The following is a 21,823-nucleotide window of genomic DNA, read 5'->3' on the forward strand; positions in this document are numbered from 1 at the left end:
TTCTTAACTCAGCACGTACTTTTGTACCCAAAGTTGATTTATATAATTGCAGGCACTGCCCTTGTGGGTTAGAAGTTAATAGAAACGTTTCGAAGGTGACCAAGAGCCAAGCTCTCGCTGATGCCTGATCCCTCGTAAAAGGGGTAACTATAGACTCGCGGGCTGTGTTACACCTACGGAGGAGTAACACACAGCAACACGCTGCCTGTCTGTGAAACCACTCTCCGAGGAGGAGCAAAGACAGGAAACAGCAGGGAGCCTTTGCAACAGTGTGGAAATTCAAGCAGTGCAATGACAGCCCGGCTCAAACAGCCCCCCAAGGGCGTGGGTTTTCTTTACTGGTGAGTAGATCACTTCAACTGGAAACGATTTTAAGTGATATATTGTTTCATTTTGAAAGTTTATGCCATGAATCTGTACTCTACCATCACATTTTAAAAGTTCTGTTTAATTTCAGATACCTATTCTGAAAAAGCATGAGTAATTCAGATTTACACTGTATCCCAAATCCATTACTTGGGAAAAAAACACCAGAGGCGTTTCTCCCTTCTTGTCAAACAAGAACATCCTCTTTCTTGTCCAGAAATCAGCGGGACATTCACCGATTGCCTCTTCTTCTATTTCTACAGCACTTACTTAACATTCATTTTCATGTTTGAGCAGCAAACACCTGTTCAGGAAGATTTCTAATGGTCTCACCTACTTTCATAATTTTTTTGGGCTTATATTGCACAAAGAATCAGACCCAATTAATTTTTTGCTTTGAAGCAGACAGTGTAAGGGCAGGACGGACCCCCCCACCTGTCTGAACAGTAACCAGACCTCATCTTTAAGCTACTTCACATACACCTGTACAGGAAGAGGGACCGGTGCTGAAAATCAACCATGAAATAAACTCACACTAATCTGAGGGTCAATGATTTCAATCGTTTCACTGCCCTTCAAGTATTTACACCGTCCACTGGAATCAACCAACCTGACAAAGAAGGTCAAGCACTCGGCAACGTGTTCTTACCTGGAAGGCTTCCCTGAAACCAGACTGCGTGTGAGCGTGACACAGAGAGAGCAGTGCAAGCACCGAGAGGGAGAGAGAGGACAGAGACATGAGAACACGTGAGAGGAGAGCACAGCGACTCGGATGAAACGGCAGGAGAATGGATGGAAACGATACAAAAGTCCAGAGGTGCCTCCTGCAGCACAGCACTCAAACTGCTCTGCTCAGCGTTTTCTACGCTGCTGAGGCTTCTCATGCAAATGCGAAGTCTATAGTCAGAAAATAATTTCCTTTTAATACATTCATTCCCTGCAGACTCCAAAAAATGTGACCAGGAGTTTTTCAGAAACTGTTCTTTAACTTTTTTTAAAAATGCTACATCACTTTTTTGCAAGGTACCTAAAGATTTGAGAATTGCAGAAAACAGCACAGACTTAAAGCATCAGAGAGAAAAAGAGATGGTAAACACACACGTGTCTGCACAGTCTTCACAACTTTACAGGAGGCATCCATGGACCATAAATCAGCAATTTTATCACACAACATGCAGGGATTCAGAGCCTGTGCTGTAAATAGCTCCAGGAGCTGAATGGGAACCAGGCTCTGGTCAAAATCACGATATGCAGCTCACTCAGTCATACTAGAACAACATTTTCCAACGGTGGCACCACACTGAATGTCCACAGAGCAACAGGGATGCTACAAACTGGCTGTTACTGGTCAAGTTATCACAAGACAGAGCATAGAGGCTTGTGGTGCGTACAGGGGCTGAGACGAACACAGATGGATGCAGGTCACACTCGGTGCCAAGGCAGGTTAGATCAGGAAATGCTGGAAGACCCACAAGCTCAGATTCGCTCTCCCACACCCGATCCCCGTGCACTGCCTGCCCTTTCACACTCCATTCTGGCACACAAAGTGATCTCCCCACCCTCCCAAACCCCCATCAGTGCAGCAGCTCAGCTTTTACCATCCACTCTGCAGCGGGAACCCACACCTGGACAATCATTGAAGGTTACAGCCAAGGCATGACCTGTTTTTTTCACCTACTGGACTGTAGACGGTGCCTTTGCCTGTTCAGCCCCAGACCTGCCCCCATGTGTTGTGGTCAGCAATCGAGTACATTCACACACAAACCCATCACTTACTTATCCAGATCTATGTCAAGCGCCTTATACGGATCATTGGGATCTTTGTCATCTTCATCACTGGGCAAAGCGTTCTGCAGGAGAGATGAAGAGAGCAACCACTGAAGAACCAAACCACAGGCGATTTCCAAATTAAAGCCCTACATCCCCCAAACCAGTTTTTTTTTTTTTACAACTTAACCCTGGCACAGGCAGCCTGCAGTCGGGCACGGGAAGTTATAGGAACAACTTTAATGCAGCATCTAGTTACAAGATTAATTTAGAACAGAAACCCATTCTTCATAAATGGCAGGATTTGAATTGCTGCTCTTCGGTTTTGATTAAAGGAAATTTTAGGAACAAATACAGATTACATCATTAGCATGCGCAATTAATTATAATCAGCTGCAAACCTGCTGACTAGGCAGCAAGTTAGTGTCAAAGTGAAGCAGCAGAGCATAATAAATGAAGTGACTATTTGGACAGCATTACTTTTATAGCAGAGATGCATATTGCTTGGTTTACGTTTGGTTTCGGGGTTGTTTTTTTACAGCTTCAGTGGGAATTTTTGTCTTTTTGTGCACAAAAAGATGATCATTCTTCCTCCTGCAAAGAACAGCTTAAGAGCATCTCAATCAGTCGTTTCTCAAACAGCTTGGCAAGAAAACAGAGCTCATGAACTGCAACAACACAGACTGGCTGGAGATTCCTAGGGGGGAATCTTTCCAGAAGAACACAGAGACAAACCCCACAACTCGCACCACCAACCAAAGCTACTGACCTCTGGCATCTCTTCTGTTATGATATCGACGTGGTGAGCTGGAGCGATGTCCTCCTCGCTCTCTGTGTGCAGAGAGTTATGGCGATGGTGTTTACCTCTCTTCTCCTTTTTCTGTTTTTTCTTTTTCTTGTCTTTCTCCAGTTTCTGTTTGTGTCTTCGCTCTTCTTCCAGTTTCACGTACTGGTCAGACATAGGCATTCCTGTGGAGGGAGCCAAACCACTTTCAGACAGTGATCACCAAAGCAGTACGTTCAGCGTGACCCTCGCTTGTAGCTTCTCAGAATGAGAAGGGTCCCCACCTCTCTCTGTTCCACATTATCTCACACATCCCCTCCTACAGCAGCTTCACCATCACACTCCACCTCTCCAGAAACAGGACAGATCTCTATCCTGCTCCTGGAGTCTTGTCCACATTAACTGGATTACGAAGAGCCCTAAACATTGATATTTTAAGCAGAATTGGTGCCATTGTTGTACTAATGGCCTCCTGGCCTGTATCAGCAACAGCGTGGGAAGTAGGATTTGGGAGGTGATCGTACTGGGCACTGGTGAGGACCCACCTCGAGGGCTGTGTCCAGTTTTGGGCCCCTCACCACAGAAAAAGACATTGAGGGGCTGGAGCGGGTCCAGAGAAGGGCAACGGAGCTGGTGAGGGGTCTGGAGCACAAGTCTTGTGAGGAGAGGCTGAGGGAGCTGGGGGTGTTCAGCCTGGAGAAAAGGAGGCTGAGGGGAGACCTTCTCGCTCCCTACAACTCCCTGAAAGGAGGGTGTAGCCGGGGGGGGTTGGTGTCTTCTCCCAAGGAACAGGTGATGGGACAAGAGGAAACGGCCTCAAGTTGTGCCAGGGAAGGTTCAGATTGGATATTAGGAAAAATGTTTACAGGGAAAGGGTTCTTAAGCCTTGGAATGGGCTGCCCAGGGAAGTGGCTGAGGCACCATCCCTGGAGGTATTTAAAAGACGGGTTGACATAGAGCTTAGAGATCCAGTTTAGTGATGGGTTTTATCAGAGTTCGGTTGATGGTTGGACTAGATGATCTTAAAGGTCCCTTCCAACCTGGACAATTCTATGATTCTAATACTGACAACTTTCCATGCTTTTGGGAAAACCTTTATGTAAGCCTTAAATATTTGCACTTACCAGCAGTCACTTGCAATGTACTGCACTTTATCAGCAGCTTTTCAGCGCTGTATCAAACCACTCATGAGATAAACACCTCTTTTTGATATTTGAAACAAGATATTAAAATAGTATCTCTACCCTTAGACTCCACTTAATATCTCCTGATCACCATCAGCCCTTTCAGACATTCCAAAGGTGACTGTTTCCCACACAGAACAGTGGTCAGTTTACGTGTTACAGACTTTGCTGTCCTTAATTACAGAATTACTGCTAACACTGTCCTGAGAGGAACCACACTTGGGCTGCAAAGTACTATTTTCAAACACATCTAAGTTAAGGAGAAAAATTTAAGGGTCTAACAAAAGAATGCCCTTAGAAAAACCTAAAGAGAAATTCCTAAGAAGGAATTATTATGTTGCTTAACTGAATTTCTGCAATTAATTTTAAAAATAAGCTGCACTTACCCGGAACTTTTAAGGGGACAGAAAGGTCGATCTGGACCACGGGAATGTGTTCCACACCTGGAGTGTCTTGGTATCGCTGGGAAAATGAAAGTTGGTTACGCTGTAAGCGTTGCCAGACACAAATCTATATAAATAGGCACATTTCAAAACATCAAGTAGTTTAATCCTTTAAGTGAACATTTTAAAGGATAGGAATGGAATGGCTCAGGACTAAATCCTATGTGGTAGCAGGGAGTATTTAAAGCCAGCTCATGGCTGTTATAAAAGACCCTACCGCTGGCTACAGTTTTTTAACCCTGCTGCTGCCCTGAAGAAGGCTTGGTGCAGCTCTCTGAAGACTTTTTAGTTTGTGTTTTATTGCTAATAACTTGCCACTTCAAAAGATCAATTTTGAGATTTGAGGAAACTGGGGCAGTCCTTAGGATATACAGGAAATAAAGCACGTTCTTTCCCTGAAAACAGTGTTAAGAAAAGACCACGACGACCTTTTGATCCATAAAATCACTGCGTGTTCAAGAGGAGTGTGTTCAAGGGTCACTCTCCCTCATTGCTCTTAGTTAAGTGCAACCTGGACCCTTCCATCTCCCAGAGCAGGGACAAACTACCTGCAGGGGAATTTGTGACACAGGGGCACAGAGAAGTATCTCCCCACAGCTTTTAGAGTCTTTGCTGAAATACAAACACCGTGCTTTCCGTGACAAGTTAATCCAGACGGTTCCAGTCTACTCTGTAACAGGGGCTGTGGCAATTACTGCTTTCTTGTTTCTAACCTGGAAGTCCACTGGGGATTCACACAAAACCCGCTGCTCTTGTGATATTCGGTCATTTTTTGTGTTTCTCAACACAAATGCGACTTACACAAATAATTGTAGGCGGTTACTCCAACGGGCACACTGTTGAGTGATCAGAACTGCGGTGGAAATAACCACATCATTCCAGAGGGAAGCTACAGCTCTGACACCCTGGGAGCCTTCGCACAGTTACACGAGAGGCCAGAAAGAGACTGTGATTCAGACACACTCACCTTTTGCGGGGAAGGAGAACTTTTAATATAAAACGGGTTGTTTGCCTGTTCTTGTTTCCGGGCTTCTCGACGCTAAAAGCAAAAGAGCATTTGTAGTTAGAATGTCGGTTTATAAGCAAAGAGAGATAAAAGGCATCAAAGTGCAAAATGCAATCTCCCTGGATTTTTGGAACAATATTTAACTCCTTGCAAAAAGGCTACAGCACAGTAGCGTATGATAAACCAGTTTTGAGTTACAAGACACACTAGAATATAACTACAAGTGCCGTTACCACTGTAACTAATAATCCTCGGAACATCCTTTCTTTCCTTTTTTAATTCTAGACTGTAGAGAGCAGCTTCTGAAGACCAGACTTTGACGGTAATTCAAATGTTTCTATTTTCATCTTTGCAAAGAGATGAAGAAGCGAAGATTTTCATCAATAAAAAGCTTTCATTGTGAAAACATAAAGGTCAGAAGTAGGAAATGTGGTATCACTGCTAAGAACAGTCACATTAGAGTAATTTATAGAAGCTGCTAAGGTCCACGAGCAAAGGTGCTGCCTCTTTTTCTGCCCGTATAGAGCACACAGAATAAGAAAAGTACACCAACGGAGAAGGTGTGTAAAATACCAAACAGCTGCAGAGCTCAGCACAAATGTCCATCCCCAAGACAGTGTACTTCAAAGCGCACTGCACACCACAGTTTACAGGTCACATCTTTACAACAGCTCAAAGCTCCTAACAAGAGCCATGTTTTTATAATATCTTATTTCGATTTGGACAAGACAGACAAGCTAGACTTCCAAGAGAACTTTATACTGGATGCATTCCACAATGGCTAAGAAAATACCTGTATTCAAATACATCTATCTTATTCACATCAAACCATCAGATCTCCTGAGCTATAGAAAGCAGAACGGCTCCCTGGCTCCATGGAGAATCCCCAACAGCTCCAACAGCTCCTGCAGCACTTGAATTATGTAGGGAAAAACATTTTATCACTCACTCTGGCCAGTTCCTCTTCATCTATTTCTGGCTGCCTGTGCCTGGAATGCCTTTGTTCCTCATCGTGGAAAATTGTTTTGGGCTTTTCATCTTCAGACTCACTGTCTGATGGAGGTTCATTGATCCAGGCATCAAGGTCCAAGCTGGGAAGAATCGCAGTAAACAAAGAGCTTGACTCAGTACCCCTGAGTATTTCAGTATTTCTAATCATATATTTAGTTTTATTATTTTAAATTTAAATAAGGCTTTGGGGGAGAGAAGGAACCTTACCCCTCTGGAACCGGTACTTTCTTCTGAGCTTTAGGAGCCACAGGGTTCAGCTCACCAGCAAACAGGGCTATTACTTCCTCAGCTACAGGGACTTCTTTTATTTGTAGCTTCTGAATATATTTTATTAGTTGCAAGATGCAAGAAGCCTAAAACCACATGCAGAAGTAGTTTCAGGATTAATATTAAACAAACTGAACCAAAAAAAATCAACTGCAATGAAGGTCAGCAGAAGAGAACTGCTCTACTCCATTTAGGGAATTAAGGGAAGCAGCGTAACTGCAGATTTACAGCAAATGTAAAAAAATCCACGTTAACCCCTTCTTCAAGCTGTGTCCTTATGTGCTTGCAGAATTTAAAAATTGTTTTATGTGAGAATCTTGCAAGCAGTCTTCCAAGGGGATATCAAACTGGAATAAGATCTCAGCTCCGACGTGAAATGTCACCACCCTTCCCAGTTCTCCAATTCTAGAGGTTCTCTTCCACCAAGTTACACAAAGCACAGAATAAATGCACCGCTCCACCAATAACGGCTTATGTAAAACCTGCATGTCCATAGCAAATTACATATATGCTCCAAGAAAAGTAAGAGAATTTGTGTGATAACTCTCCTATGAAGACAGGCTGAGAGAGTTGGGGGGGGTTCAGCCTGGAGAAGAGAAGGCTCCAGGGAGACCCTGGAGCCCCTTCCAGTCCCTCAAGGGGCTCCAGGAAAGCTGGGGAGGGACTCTGGATCAGGGAGGGGAGCCACAGGAGGAGGGGGAAGGGTTTGACACTGAAAGAGGGGAGATTGAGATGAGATGTGGGGAAGAACTTCTTTGCTGTGAGGGTGGTGAGAGCCTGGCCCAGGTTGCCCCGAGAAGCTGTGGCTGCCCCATCCCTGGAGGGGTTCAAGGCCAGGTTGGAGGGGGCTTGGAGCAAGCTGGTCTGGTGGGAGGTGTCCCTGCCCAGGGCAGGGGGTGGCACTGGGTGGGCTTTAAGGTCCCTTCCCACCCAAACCAGTCTGTGATTCTATACAATCCAAAGCAATTTTGTTCTCTTACCCTCTCCTGAACTTCCAGATCCGCGCTCTGTACAAACTGTGGCAGGCGGTCGATCATCAGCTGTGTAATTTCCTGAGCCGCTTCCTTTTCCCCAGCTTGCTCCTTCTGCTGCAGGATGGACGCGTAGAGCTTCACCATGTTCTGCACATACACTGCCTGGATGTGCCCTGGCAGAGTCGTAACTTTAGGCCTCAACATTGCTTCTAAAGTTTGGTTTGCTTCCTCCAGGTGTCTGTAAAGACAGAGTGGACAAATGAAAGCCGGCAATTAAGAAATGTCAGTGTTTCATCAGGCTTCGGGGAGAAAAATTTTTTTAAAGCCTTGGTTGCAGTACAGGGTACTACAGAAAGACAGGGCAGACTCCAAATCCAGAATCATCTGTGTATTTTCCCCTTCCAAATTACAGCAGTAACACGGCACCGAAGAATTTACAGCTGTCTCCTTTTACAGAAGGGGAGGGACACCCCCGTTTCCACCTTGACAAGTTCATATTCTCTCCATTAACTAAGCTTTGCACTTTTAAGAGCCCACTCCATGGCCAGCCTGGATATCGCAGCCCAACTACCTTCCTGCCACTCTGTGCTCCACCACTTGTGTCACCGAGGTTGCATTTCCAATCATCCGCTGAACAAAAATACAATCTAGTAGGCAATGCTTAACACACCGAAAAGAATGCAGATCACAGCACTTGCTTTAATAATCTTATGCTCTTACTCAAAATTGTCTGCTCACAACTAAATGGAAGACACACAAAAAAAGTCACTGGTTCATTACAAATGAAAAGCTCAAGTTCTTTCCAAGTAAAAGTGCGATCAAACTGAAAAAGGAGAGTATGTTCTCTTGCTTCTTAATCAACAGTTTTCTTTGCAGAACTTTAACTAAATGAAGATCTGAGCCTTATCAGTGTTCCCTAAAAGTATCACTCCTACTATGTGAATTTAAACTGGAACCAGCGTTCAAGGTGGTAATTACAAGACGACACCAAAACAGATAAAAGGAGACTACAGTATCGTGGTGTTTCCAACTTACCAAAATGAAAGTTGGGTAAGGATCTCATACCCAGCTGAGAAACAAAAACATCTGTTTAAGCTAAAAGACACTGTTGGCACAAGAACACTGAAAGTTGTGCTACTGTGGGCACAGATAAGTTTTGAGAAAAAAAAAAAAAGACCTAGCCCTCAGAAAGATTAGGTTCCACAAAACCCTTTCAACAAGGGCAAAAGAGGGAGGACACAGTGATTGGACATTTTCCCTATAAGTGGGGTTAAGGAGTTTTTCGAATGTCTTAAGATCTTACTGCTCATACCCACAATTACGCCTTCCTGCGCGAGTGGGCAGGACCACAGAGATAAGAAAAAAGACCAGATATTCAAAATGAAGCATTTCTTTTTGCAAGAAACAGCTGAGGAGTCATGAGGTGAGGAAGGGGGAAAGCTTTAGGGTGCACACTCTGAACTATCTTTCTTTTGAAAGTACTTTTCAGTGATCTGAATCTTTGCCCGAAAGAAGCAGCTCAAAGCGTGCCAGGGTTTCTGCGTGCACTTACTCGGAGAACTCCCCGCAAATCCAAGCGGCAGCGTAGAGCACCTCGCAGATCCCGTTTCTCTGCGTGTTGCTGGCAATGAGGTGGGCGTTGTCCAGGAGCATGGCCATCTGAGAAACCGCAAACTTGCGGATAGCTTTAACTCTGATGGCTACATCCAGCATCTGGGCTGCTATGAGATGCCCGTGCCGTGTCCCTTCCAAGCGGGTCAGCTCCACCAAGATGCTTATGTACCTACAAAAAGTGAAAGGGATGCAATTTTATCAGCAGGCAATTGTGCATTACCGTTGCTGATGATCTCAAAAGGCGACACGTAAAACCACTGACCATTCGAAGTTTGTGATATATTGATAATTGGACTGACTACAAATATCTATGATTTTAGTCAGCAGCTCATCCCGGTATGTCGTCCCTTCTGCTTTATCCACATGAATCATCAGTTTCTTCACTATCTCCATCAAGTTCTTCTTCGATACCTGTTAAAGAGTTATTGATAGGTTTAACCAAAACTAAGCCATCTCCCACACTGTCAAGTCCTTCTAATCCCATTAAAGCAGCTGCGAGCTCTTTGATGGACCCGTGTTGCGTGTTAACAAGAAATCAGAACCACCTCTCCAGGCCCCAGCTTCAGTCACAATCAAAAAAGGAAACCTTTTATTTCTTTTCAATGTTGTTATTAAAGCAGAGCCAGCAGAAGTACACAAACCCATGCTGTGGGAAAGCTGAAAATCAGAATTACATATCTTTTACTTGTCCTAAGTGCCATGAAAAGATCTAGGAGTTATTATCCCAAGACTACTGGGGAGATGGGAAGAGAGAGTTGCATTTCTTAAACATCAGCCTCCTAAAGAGTCACGGAGGCTGGAGGGGAAAGGAAATACGTGTAGAAACATACCATGCCATAGAGAAGATCTAAAGCTCTGAGTCGAATGGACTCATCTTTGTCATCCAGACACTGGAGAATGAGATCCTTGTGAGATTGAACTGATTTAGGATGCGTTTTCAGGATTTTGGACATAGCTAACAGTCCCAGGTATTTCACTGTGAAAGACAAAATAAAACTTCTTTCCAAATATAGAAACACTGGTTTGTGTTGAGCATGACATGTAAATACCGAGTGCTTCTCCTGAAAGCAACTTTAATACACTTGAATAAAAATCTACCATGAGGAAAAGCATTTTTGAGGAACAGTGCATCACAGATAATGGTCTTTAATTTCATAGTCTCATATATAGGCACATCGTTACATATATAGTGTTCATCCCAGTCTTCTTGCACCTCAAGTTTTATCATTGATTTTAAAATGTTTTTAATATATAGATACTATGGGTTTTGAGAACAGGCATCCTAGGATGAACTCAGCTTTAAAAGCACTGAAGATTGGTGTATTAAGTACGAGTCCTGTTCTCAATGGGAAAAATTCAGATGGCAGGAAAAAGTTTACACAAAAAAGAATTTCCCAGTGTTCTCTGAAGTCACTGAAATAGTAATCATTCTTGCATTTTACTGTTATGTTTACACTGCCCAATACCCCTCACTGCTTTCCAGGCAGCAAGTTTATAAAAAGGGAAAACCCAGAGCACGGAAAGAGAACTGGTTTAGATTTACAAGACCACAAACAGCAGTAAAAATGAATCTCATTTTTTTTTTAAAAAGTTTACTATGAAGAAGTGCTCACTATCAAAAATTATTTCCACATTAAAAATCCCCACAATTGTTAAGAATATGCCGGGCGCTACAACACCGAACAAGCTGGTTGGGGAAACAGCTTGTTGCTCTAAAACCGCTGCACTTTCTCTCCAGTGTTGGTTGCTAAAAGCTGCCATGAAGACAAGCACCATACTTACAGTTCTGGTCCGAATCTTCTATCAATATCCTTAACTTCTGAACACAAAGCTGGAAAAAAGATCACATCGCGCTTATTAAAAAGCCTTACAAGAGTTATTTTAATGAAGGCTTTATGACGTTTATTCAATCCACAAGGAAGCCTTGGAATGGGCTGCCCAGGGAAGTGGTGGAGGCACCATCCCTGGAGGTATTCAAAAGACGGGTTGACACAGTGCTTAGTGACATGGTTTAGTGATGGTTTTTATCAGAGTTCGGTTGATGATTGGACTAGATGATCTTAAAGGTCCCTTCCAACCTGGACAATTCTATGATTCTGACCCAGACCCGGTCAGAGGGTCCGTTGCGTTAACAGGTTTCAAACCAAAGGAACTCCTGTATGATTATCTTAATAATAGCAGCTCAGTAAGAGTTAGGAAAACTCTAAATGAGAAGAATCTGCTTTTTAAAGCAAAGAAAACAAGAGAATTTATATAGGAAATGCTTCAGTCAGTAGGATTCCACCCAAGTGAGAGCGCTTCAAGGCAGCTATTGCTTTAACTTTTGGCAAAGGACCACAATCCAATTTCAATGGCACAACCCACGGCATTACACAGCCGAGCCCAACAACTTAAATCCCCGGGGAGGCAGGGCCGTACCTGGATGCTGGCGCTGTGATTGGGCATCCCCGAGGACAGAGAGATCAAAACTGAAACGCAGAAGCACAAACTGCAGTTAGTATTTCTGAGTTCTGAAGGATGCAGCAACACAACACCTAAAGGCCGGCAGCTCGCTCAGCTCACACAGAGACGCTCTTTATTCGGTTGTTTGTCTGTTTGCTTGGACTTTTGGGGGATTTGAGCAGTGTGGGGGAAAGAAGGTTGTTACACAAACTGTGCTTTCATATACATTAAGAGTAATAATAGCAGGGCAGGAAAAAAGAAACGTAAAGGTAGGAACTGCTGGAACAGCCAGGTCAAAGCTGCTTTTCATTAGGCTTTGCTCTCGTTAAGGTTTACTTCATGGATATCACGTAGCTTCAAGACTGTAAATATGTCATCAGCTACCGTACAGCTGAATTTTTAAGTGTGCCCTTCCCTAATGTAACGAGATGCAGCAATGGAGCCTAGAGTTTAATGTAATTAGATTGGAGCTTTAATCAAGCCAGCGAGAGACTCCAGGCAAAAATCAGGTCCCATTGTTGATCGTATTGGACGTCTGCAGAGCCCTAGCAGCACACAGCCCCGCAGCAGAACAGTGGCGTTAACAGTGAACTGCTGCTGTCACACAGCACGGCCAAACCAACGCCGACTCTCACCAAGGAAGCCACGACTAGTTAGTCCAGTGGCATTTTGCTCTCCAGAACCCCAGCGAGCTCCATTTCTGAGAAGATGTGTTGGATGCTGTCACTCTGGGTCATGCAAAGAGCTGGCAGGCACAAGGTGCTGCTCCAACGCAGGCACCCAGCTTGACACCTCATTTTCTGAATCCGAGATTCACATCACAGCCCCTGAGGTGTCCTGGCTGTGTGAATTTCCCTTTGAACCACAGAATTACACTGCTGTATCTCAGGGAAGCGCACTCTCATCCACAACGGAATGAACCTCCGTGTTATTTTTCCCCCATCATAACGTCATCTCACCTTCCCCTGAAGGAATGAGCGACACAAAGCGAGTGACAGGCCACCCTTTCCTCTCTGAACCGACCCAGTACAGCACGTTCCCGCGTCATTAGCCAAACTGCCCTAAAGAGACAGACTTAGGGCCAAACTGATGTCAGTAACGCTTTACTTGCACACTAGGATAGAAAAGTGCCAAGTGCGAGCTGGAATAGTGTATCGTCCCTTTTTGCCTTTGTTTCTCTCCATCCCCGTTATTCTCTCACACCCCTCCCCCAGAAATTGAAACTGTAAATCAATTATTCCAATTATTCCCATGACCTCCTTTACGTAATCCCACCAAGTTAAGTTGTGAAATTGTAGAATTAAAAAAAAAAAAAAAAAAGTCTGCTCCTTCATCACAGAAGAAAACTTTGTCAAAGTTTCCATGAGGCATCAATCACATTTTAATCCTGTTCCTAGTATAATTCCTAGTTCTAACAACATATAAATAATCCCTCCGGGTTTGTATTTTGTTTGAGCCTTTAGCAGATCTGACACGGCTGTAGTAACTCAGTCCCAGCGACTGACACCAAGGGATTTCAGTTCCAGTTACACAGTGACACAACCCAAAGTTTGCCGGGCGATGTATTTCAAACACATTAAAGTTAAAAAAAAAAAAAGGGTTTACAGATGGTGTTAATTGACAACAAAGTTCATCATGTTATTTTCAAGGTCACAAATTTCTTTTCTCACCTGCTATTACTGTGTTCACACATTCATATAAGAGGGACATGGCTGAGGTGCTGCAACAGAAAAGAAGTATTTTAAATAAGGAATAAACCCAACACATTTTGAAGAGTTGTCAGCAATATCTAGGAGCTTGTTAACACCTTTAATTACAGAAGAAATTGCCAGTATTCTGTTCCATGTACCTTCAAGCTAAATGAAATGATTCTCACTCAAGAAGAGTGGGGTGGGGGCTACTGAATGTTAAAAAAAATAATCTTCTTTGTGAAGCAGCAAGTAAGAGCCCAGTAAGACAAGAGATGAGGAAGGAAGCGGTCACTCAAAACCTCAGTCCCAGTTACAGAGCACTCAACCAATCTTGTCCGAGGATCAAATCAAATCCGCTGCCCAAGGTCAAAAATTCACGATAAGGCAGGTAAAGGGAGACCTTCAAGTCTCTCTCCAAAGGGAACGAGTCGGCACAAAGAACAGACTCTCTGGGTGTGCAGGTACACGCTTGCTCAGCCCTGTGAGCGAGCAAGATATTTTCAATGCCTGATTTCCCCCAAAACTTGAATTTGAGACAACTTTTGCCAGTTGAACTGGGGGCTGACCTACTGGAGAGCAGCTCTGAGGAAAAAGACCTGGGAGTCCTGGTGGACAACAGGATGACCATGAGCCAGCAATGTGCCCTTGTGGCCAAGAAGGCCAATGGCATCCTGGGGTGCATCAAGAAGAGGTTGGCCAGCAGGTCGAGGGAGGTCATCCTGCCCCTCTGCTCTGGTGAGGCCCCATCTGGAGCACTGGGTCCAGTTCTGGGCTCCCCAGTTCAAGAAGGACAGGAAACTGCTGGAGAGGGCACAGCAGAGGGCTACAAAGATGATGAGGGGACTAGAACATCTCTCTTACAAGGAGAGGCTGAGGGACTTGGGTCTTTTTAGTCTGGAGAAGAGAAGACTGAGGGGGGGATCTCATCAACACCTATAAATACTTCAAGGGTGGGTGTCAGGAGGATGGGGCCAGTCTTTTTTCAGTGGTGCCCAGAGACAGGACAGGAGGAAATGGGCACAAACGTGAACATGGGAAGTTCCATCTAAACATGAGGAGGAACTTCTTTCCTGTGAGGGTGGCAGAGCCCTGGAAGAGGCTGCCCAGAGAGGTGGTGGAGTCTCCTTCTCTGGAGATATTCAAAACCCACCTGGACACGTTCCTTTGGGACCTGCTCTGGGTGACCCTGCTCTGGCAGGAGGTCTCCAGAGGTCCCTTCCAACCCCGTATCATTCTGTGATTCTGCGAACACACATACAGTGCAATTCTGGGGATTTTGAAGGTACTTACAACTCCTGACCTACACAAGGGGGAAACACAGCGAACCTCCAAGCAACACAGGAGCAGAGTCCAGACGCACGGGCTGCACAGGGACTGAGCAAACAGGGCTGGAGGCAGCGGCCAGAGCGGCACCGCCAAGGTCACTCACGCACCCTATACGTGACTCCAGGACACTCAGAACCCAGACAATCATTTTTGCTCCCTGTGCATTCCGTGGTGGAAGGCAGGGGGTTTATCTTATGCTAAGTGATACGAGATCCAAACTGACTGAATGGAGACCAAACAGAACAGGATTAACACCTCACGATAATAAAATAAAGTGAATCACTTCTGTGGGAGTTGGGCAGAAGAGGCAGAGGCAGGATTGAAGACACACTGTCCATCTTCCTGCTTTTTCTGATGAATTTGTACATATTTGTCACTGCTGCAAAACCCCTCTTTAGGTACCCAGAATCAAGGCTGCTGCTGGTCTGCTCTGAACCAGTCCTAAAGGTATACTGGGAAGACAGACAGAAATTGTTTGGGTAGAGCTGCTCTCATGGCTACATGGATATCTGTTTAAAACGTCCTCATTCCCATCTATCCTCTTGCTCTGCTACATGAAGAAAAACAAACCTTTTAATTTAACAACTCACACATAAGATCAAAATTCCTTTTCATAGCTGGGAAAAATACATGTGTTCCCTCCAAGACATCTACTTTCTGATCTTAGTTCAGAATTAGATCCAAAACAACACTGCAAACCAGCTTTAACAAGGGACAAGGAAATATCTTTAAATTTATCTAATCTGTATTTAGGACAGATGTTAAAGGAACCTCTTCCAAGCCCTGTCTGGGCTGACAAAGACATGAGAAAGAACTTTAATAATGGGTACAGCATTTCCAAAAACGTCAGGAACCGAATGTGTGTAGATGAGCAGAAGCAGCAAATACAAAGCTGTGCCTTTTTTAAGCCAGAGTTTTGATATATTCTCCAGAGTCATCTCCGGCTTAAAATGAAGTGAAAGGAAAGGAAATTGCTCCAATTTTCATGCACGCTTTGGAGAAATTCAGGATGACAGTCAAGACACCTGAAGACTTTGCTTTAAGGTATTTTATCTCGCTTGGGTTTTTCAGAAATAGCCCTGATGGGATTTCCATTTGATACTTGAAGCCAACATATCGAGACTCAAAAAATTAAGCTCAGGAATGCACCCAGAGACCTAGATACTGACCCACCTACAGGCACTTCACCAGTCCTGAGGGAACAAGGGAACATGTGTCATACCTACCTATGGATGAGGTTGGTCAGAGGCTCAATCAGTTTCTTTCCCAGCCTTGGTTCTAATGGAGTAAGAGCACCAAACTATTAAAAAAGAAGTGCAGACAAGAAAAGTGACTTAATAGCTGCTTTTAAACAGTATAAAAACGTGATTTAAATTGCAGCTCATGATATTTGAGCTAAGCCATATTAAAATATTTTTCTCTCTTTGGTTATGTTCACAAACATTAGGAGATATTCCTGCTTTCTTTTTATTTACTGTTAACTACATACCTCCCAGCAAGAAACCTATTTCACACCCAAAGTAATTTAATGAGAACCCCAATCCTTTAAACACAGGTCCAGAATACTTGCCAGTTTTATAATTTTAATGAGAACCCAATTATTGGTTGACGACGTCATCAACTTGAAAAAGAGTGGAGCAAGGGAAAGATAGTTTTTGGGATTGCGTCGAGCCAGCTCACAAATAACATTTACTGCAGCAGACTGCACACCTGGGAAAAAGTGGGAAAAGTAGAAATCTCATCAACACCCTAATTGTAATTGAAGTTTCTGGTGCAGAACCCCCAGGAAAAAAAAACGGCTAAAGATTCAGATTTGTGTTGCCAAGGGGAATGGTTCAGCCTCATTACCAACCGTGGGGTAAACACAAGAATGCAAAAAACAAGCTGAGAAAGGATTTTATTTAATTTTGGCTATTTTCTAATGTATCGACGAGCTGAATATCTGCTTTGGGTCCAGCACTGGAAAGAACAGGACACTGTCAGCCTCCTTCCCCCTTTACTCGTTTGTGGAACACAGAGAACATAATAATCAATAATCCTACCCACCATAAAGTTTCCAAGCACTCTAGTTTCTTTAAGATGTATGTATTATTTAGACATGTTCAAATACAACACAAAAATAATGAGCCCTTAAACAAACAATCTGACTGGACAAGTTCATTCCCTTCTAATTGCTCAGCTTCTATATTGATTGCTCTCAATTTGGAATCTTTTAATCTATATAGTCTGGGTTTTCTCGTAGAGAGCGGTCCCTTTCTCCATAAAGCACAATAGATATTTTCTTCCTCTGTTTTTTGGGGGGGGGGGTTGTTTTGCTTTCTTGGATCCTGGAAGATGGATCTTACACGCCCACAAATTAGTCCAGTACATGCAATTCAATTTCTCCCTCTAAACACCCACACAAATCAACCGGAGAACACAGAATTCTTCAAACAAGCGTACGGCGATTTGATGCAGTGAGGGAAGACCAGCACCTTCCAGGGAGGCTGAGAATTGTGAATACCATACAGAGCATTCGCAGATTTCCTGTGCTGCTGCTAAAGCGCACTGACACAGTACTGAAGGGCCCAAACAACAGCCCGGACTCAAAGTTTTAATTTAAAAAATAGGAAAAAAATCTGTATACTAAGTGATGTGAAATTATTTTAAGCACATCCATTGCAAGCCAACAGCTGCAGCTTTGTTAAAGAGCACAGGAAACAGCAACAAAAATCCAAACCCTGAAATAATCCAAAATATTTTCAAATATTCAAATAGTTTCAATGGCTTTCGGTTCAAAGTAAGAATTGGACATTTTAAAAAAATGTATTTTTAATATGGCAACATCTGTCAAAACTCTCATATGCTCATCTACCAATTAAACCGGCAAATCAGTACCCAAAAGATGATTACAGCATTTCTCATGTATTCTCCTCTCCCTGAGCTCTAAAAGCATGGATACCCAGATGTTTTGGAGCAGAAATAATTTAATGAAATCCACTCACCAGGATCTGGATCTTCAAGTTTCTCTTTAAGGCGAGGAAATGCGGGACGGAGGGACTCTGGGTATTTCAAAAAAACTTTGTACATGATTAATACTGCCTTCTTCCTGATGTAAGGCTTTGTATGAGACATCTGTGAATGAAACAATCGCAATCAGGCTCTTAGCAAATCTGTGTTCCCAGAGTTCTCCTCAAGGTCCTTATGTCCACACCACTGTCTCAAAATTTCTCCCAGGGCAGCTCAACTACTTTTTGAAAACTCAGTGTAATTTATCACCAAAGCTAACAGAAATTTTCAAGGTAACCCTCTCGAGCTAAGTGTAAAGGCTCCCTGAAATCCCCACAAGAACAAGGCGTCAGTTTTCACATGCAACAGTTTAAATTTAACAGGTATCTACCAGACTTGAACAAATTAACATTCTGTGATTTGAGAGAAAAGTTATTCCAATCTTATGAACTCACCAGCGTCATGATGTCATTTGCCAAGTCCCTGGCAAGATCTGGAGTAACAAAACAGGACAAGCCAGTCAGTGCAACTCCAGTATCATACTGGTTAGGGCTACTCAGGTCCTAAAAAAGGAAAAACAGGCTCAAAAATTTAAGATCACACAGAACGTTGAGTAACCATTTTCTCAGACCGATTTTATTCACTCAATAGCCATGAAGCAGAGCTTCTACTGGGTGGGAATATTTATATCAAGTATTTATTAACAGGAACCTCCTCCAACACCTGCTAAAACACAGCTAGCCTAAGGTCTGATAATGGGCTCGAGGAATCATAATCAAACAATAGATGGCTGACGGCAACACAAAAGCAACGAGAGATATTGTACCTTGGTGGTATTTTAGGAGTGGCAAATAATTTTCAAAACCTCATGACGTGATCACAAATGTGTTCAAACTACTAAAAACTGGTATTAAATACTAACATTGCTAAGTCAAAGCCCAACTGTCATCATCTCCACCGGGAAGAGGCACCCTTGTTGAATGCCTAACAGTGTCCTGGTGCTTAAGCTATTAGAGAAATGAGATTACTTTCCTTCCAAGCTGTTGCCACCACCATAATTTTCAGTCCATAAGGACAGAACACAAGCCAGAGTGTAGAATATATTTTATCGGTCAAGATCCTTTGGACTTATTTGTAATCAGTATCCTACATAGTCTTTCAGTTTTTTCCAAGCTTCATACTCTTAACAATATTAATATTTATATCTGAGTATGTTCAATATAGGTTATAAACCCAGACCTCACTAAACACAGAGTGTCACAGGATCAATCCTTAACTGCAGTTATTAGGAAATAAGAATATGAAGTGAATGGCACGGAATTACCCCTCCACATTCACAGGGACACGGGGCTGCTTTAGGAGACCTCAACATCGTCAGGGCTTCAGGGTTCCTGGCCATTTCCACCTCAATTTAAAACCTTTTGCAGGAAATTTCATTATTCTTTAAGTAGAATCTAATCTACTTCTTAAGGAGCAACAAAACTTGGCAATTTTTTCTGGCTTTGAGAACTGACAGTTGCTAGATCAATGAAACACGAAAAGGCATGAATAAAGATACTTTTAAGTAAAAAATCAGGCACAAAAAATAAAGGAGTAGCCTAGTAAGCAACTGAAATTCATTATAATAAGTCTCCATAGTAGAGAAAATGGACGGACATTATAAAAAATACGCACTTGTCAGAGCAGAACGGTTTAAGAGAGAAAGGGAAAAGCAGTAAGTCTTTAGGAGAGATGCTGGATCACATCCCACTGATCTTATTTTAAATAAAAGACAGTTTAGCTACTTAGATGGGAAAAATATAGGCACCTCTTGTACTGGATTAGCCAAGTTTTAAAGCAGTGATACTTTAAAAAAAATTAAACTTAAGAGCTTTAAAACTGTATCTGTAATCTGAAGAATAGGAAAGTAACGCTGCAACACAGTAACTCTGAAAAAACTGAAGTGATAAAGCTCTATGAAAATGAATACAACACACGGGTACATCAATACAGAACACAACTTTATGTACACTCTTCACCATTTTTCACACACAATTATGCCCAAGTCAACCCCCTGATCTCTTGCTACCAGAAGAAAACAGGCCCTCACAAATAGGAATTTTGTGAAGCCAGGTGACAGCTCATCTTCCTTCAGAAATGGGGACATTTTTCTTACCCGTTACACTCTTATAGGGGCTGGCTAAGAGACCAGTAACATTAACAAAGGTTATTGTTGTCACCATTCCCTGTGACAAATAAACAGAGAGGTGATACGAGACAGCACAAGGGAAGCCCAAGGGCAGATCCTCAGTATTTAATTAATCCTTCATCTTGTGGAATGAGAGCAGACTCTAAACCAAGTAAGTAGAATTCTACTTAAACACCTTTATATTCCTAAAAGAGAAATACTTTGTACAGATTTGAAAATCCAAGTGGGCAGACAATGCAAGAAAAAAATTAAGAACTGAAGTAGAAAGTTTACCTTTCGGATCTGATTAGTAGTCAACATAATTACATCAGTCCCTTCGTGAAAGCACTGAGAGGCAGCTAGGTAACCGATGCGCTGGAAAGAGGCAAGGAGGGAAAAAAAATAAGTAATTTTAGACAATGTTTAGATGAACAACCGGTAGCTTCATAAGCAATATTAAAAAGATGAAAAATTAGGCAGGAGGTTTCCTAACAGAAAAGGCATGACAGGGTCCTCTAAAAAAGGGGGTTTGTATCAGGAAAGAATAATCTCAGAGAAGTAACATCCCTGGAGATAATACATCTTAAGGATAATAAAACTGACTTCACCTTCTGTACTTTATTAAAACATATAGGTTCAATGACCATGAACATGCAGAAATAAGGCAGGACTGTCAGCAGGAGAAATGGAGCCTATTACATTTATTTTGTCTGTGTTGACGCCTGACTTTCAGGTACTAAAGCTCAATTTGGAAACTCTTCCTTACAAAGTAACATTCCACCCCCTTTGGTTAAAGAGGTCTGCAACAGAGCATGAACAAAACCTTGCAAGAAAAATTATCAAGCTATTACAAAATAAAATATGCCTGCTACTAGGAATCCTAGGCGGTCTTTGCATAAAAAACAGCTGCCATATCTTTTGTGAAAAAAACAGGATATCTGGAAAAAAAAGCCTGTACTGGCAGGTCAAATATTATCCATATACTAGAAACAAATACAATCTACTTCCTTTTTGTACTGTGGTGAATGGAGTAAAATCCAGTTGGAGGCCTGTCACGAGTGGTGTCCCCCAGGGCTCGGTATTGGGGCCGGTTCTCTTCAACATCTTTATCAACGATCTGGACAAGGGGACTGAGTGCACCCTCAGTAAGTTCACAGGCGACACCAAGTTGGGTGGGAGTGTTGATCTGCTGGATGGTAGAAAGGCTTTGCAGAGGGATCTGGACAGGCTGGATGGATGGGCCAAGGCCAATGGGATGAGGTTCAACAAGGCCAAGTGCCGGGTCCTGCCCTTGGGTCACACCAACCCCCTGCAACACTACAGGCTTGGGGCAGAGTGGCTGGAGCTGCCTGGCGGAAAAGGACCTGGGGGTGCTGGTCGCCAGCAGCTGAACATGAGCCAGCAGTGTGCCCAGGTGGCCAAGAAGGCCAACAGCATCCTGGCCTGTGTCAGGAACAGCGTGGGGAGTAGGACTCGGGAGGTGATCGTCCCCCTGTACTGGGCACTGGTGAGGCCCCACCTCGAGGGCTGTGTCCAGTTTTGAGCCCCTCACCACAAAAAAAAAAGACATTGAGGGGCTGGAGCGGGCCCAGAGAAGGGCAACGGAGCTGGTGAGGGGTCTGGAGAACAAGTCTTGTGAGGAGAGGCTGAGGGAGCTGGGGGTGTTCAGCCTGGAGAAAAGGAGGCTGAGGGGAGACCTTCTCGCTCTCTACAACTCCCTGAAAGGAGGGTGTAGCCGGGGGGGGTTGGTCTCTTCTCCCAAGGAACAGGCGATGGGACAAGAGGAAACGGCC

General features: G+C 43.4%; 1 protein-coding gene across 2 annotated transcripts in view; it reads right to left on the bottom strand.

Annotated features, from left to right (window-relative positions):
* AP3D1 (adaptor related protein complex 3 subunit delta 1) overlaps positions 1-21,823 on the bottom strand; it is a 47,720-nt gene that overhangs the window by 9,811 nt on the left and 16,086 nt on the right. For both annotated transcript variants that reach the window (XM_074163805.1, XM_074163804.1), the window contains exons 4-21: positions 20,325-20,405; positions 18,319-18,426; positions 17,860-17,989; positions 16,446-16,585; positions 16,102-16,175; positions 13,529-13,578; positions 11,835-11,884; positions 11,199-11,247; positions 10,247-10,392; positions 9,679-9,827; positions 9,355-9,585; positions 7,809-8,040; positions 6,769-6,914; positions 6,500-6,641; positions 5,512-5,583; positions 4,488-4,563; positions 2,903-3,102; positions 2,143-2,216 (exon numbers count right to left, since the gene is read on the bottom strand). In XM_074163805.1, the coding sequence (XP_074019906.1) occupies positions 2,143-2,216; positions 2,903-3,102; positions 4,488-4,563; positions 5,512-5,583; positions 6,500-6,641; positions 6,769-6,914; positions 7,809-8,040; positions 9,355-9,585; positions 9,679-9,827; positions 10,247-10,392; positions 11,199-11,247; positions 11,835-11,884; positions 13,529-13,578; positions 16,102-16,175; positions 16,446-16,585; positions 17,860-17,989; positions 18,319-18,426; positions 20,325-20,405 (2,150 nt within the window). The remainder of the gene's footprint in view (positions 1-2,142; positions 2,217-2,902; positions 3,103-4,487; positions 4,564-5,511; positions 5,584-6,499; positions 6,642-6,768; positions 6,915-7,808; positions 8,041-9,354; positions 9,586-9,678; positions 9,828-10,246; positions 10,393-11,198; positions 11,248-11,834; positions 11,885-13,528; positions 13,579-16,101; positions 16,176-16,445; positions 16,586-17,859; positions 17,990-18,318; positions 18,427-20,324; positions 20,406-21,823) is intronic.

The sequence above is a fragment of the Numenius arquata genome, chromosome 25 (genome assembly GCF_964106895.1).
Source record: "Numenius arquata chromosome 25, bNumArq3.hap1.1, whole genome shotgun sequence".
In the NCBI taxonomy this organism is placed as follows: domain Eukaryota; kingdom Metazoa; phylum Chordata; class Aves; order Charadriiformes; family Scolopacidae; genus Numenius; species Numenius arquata.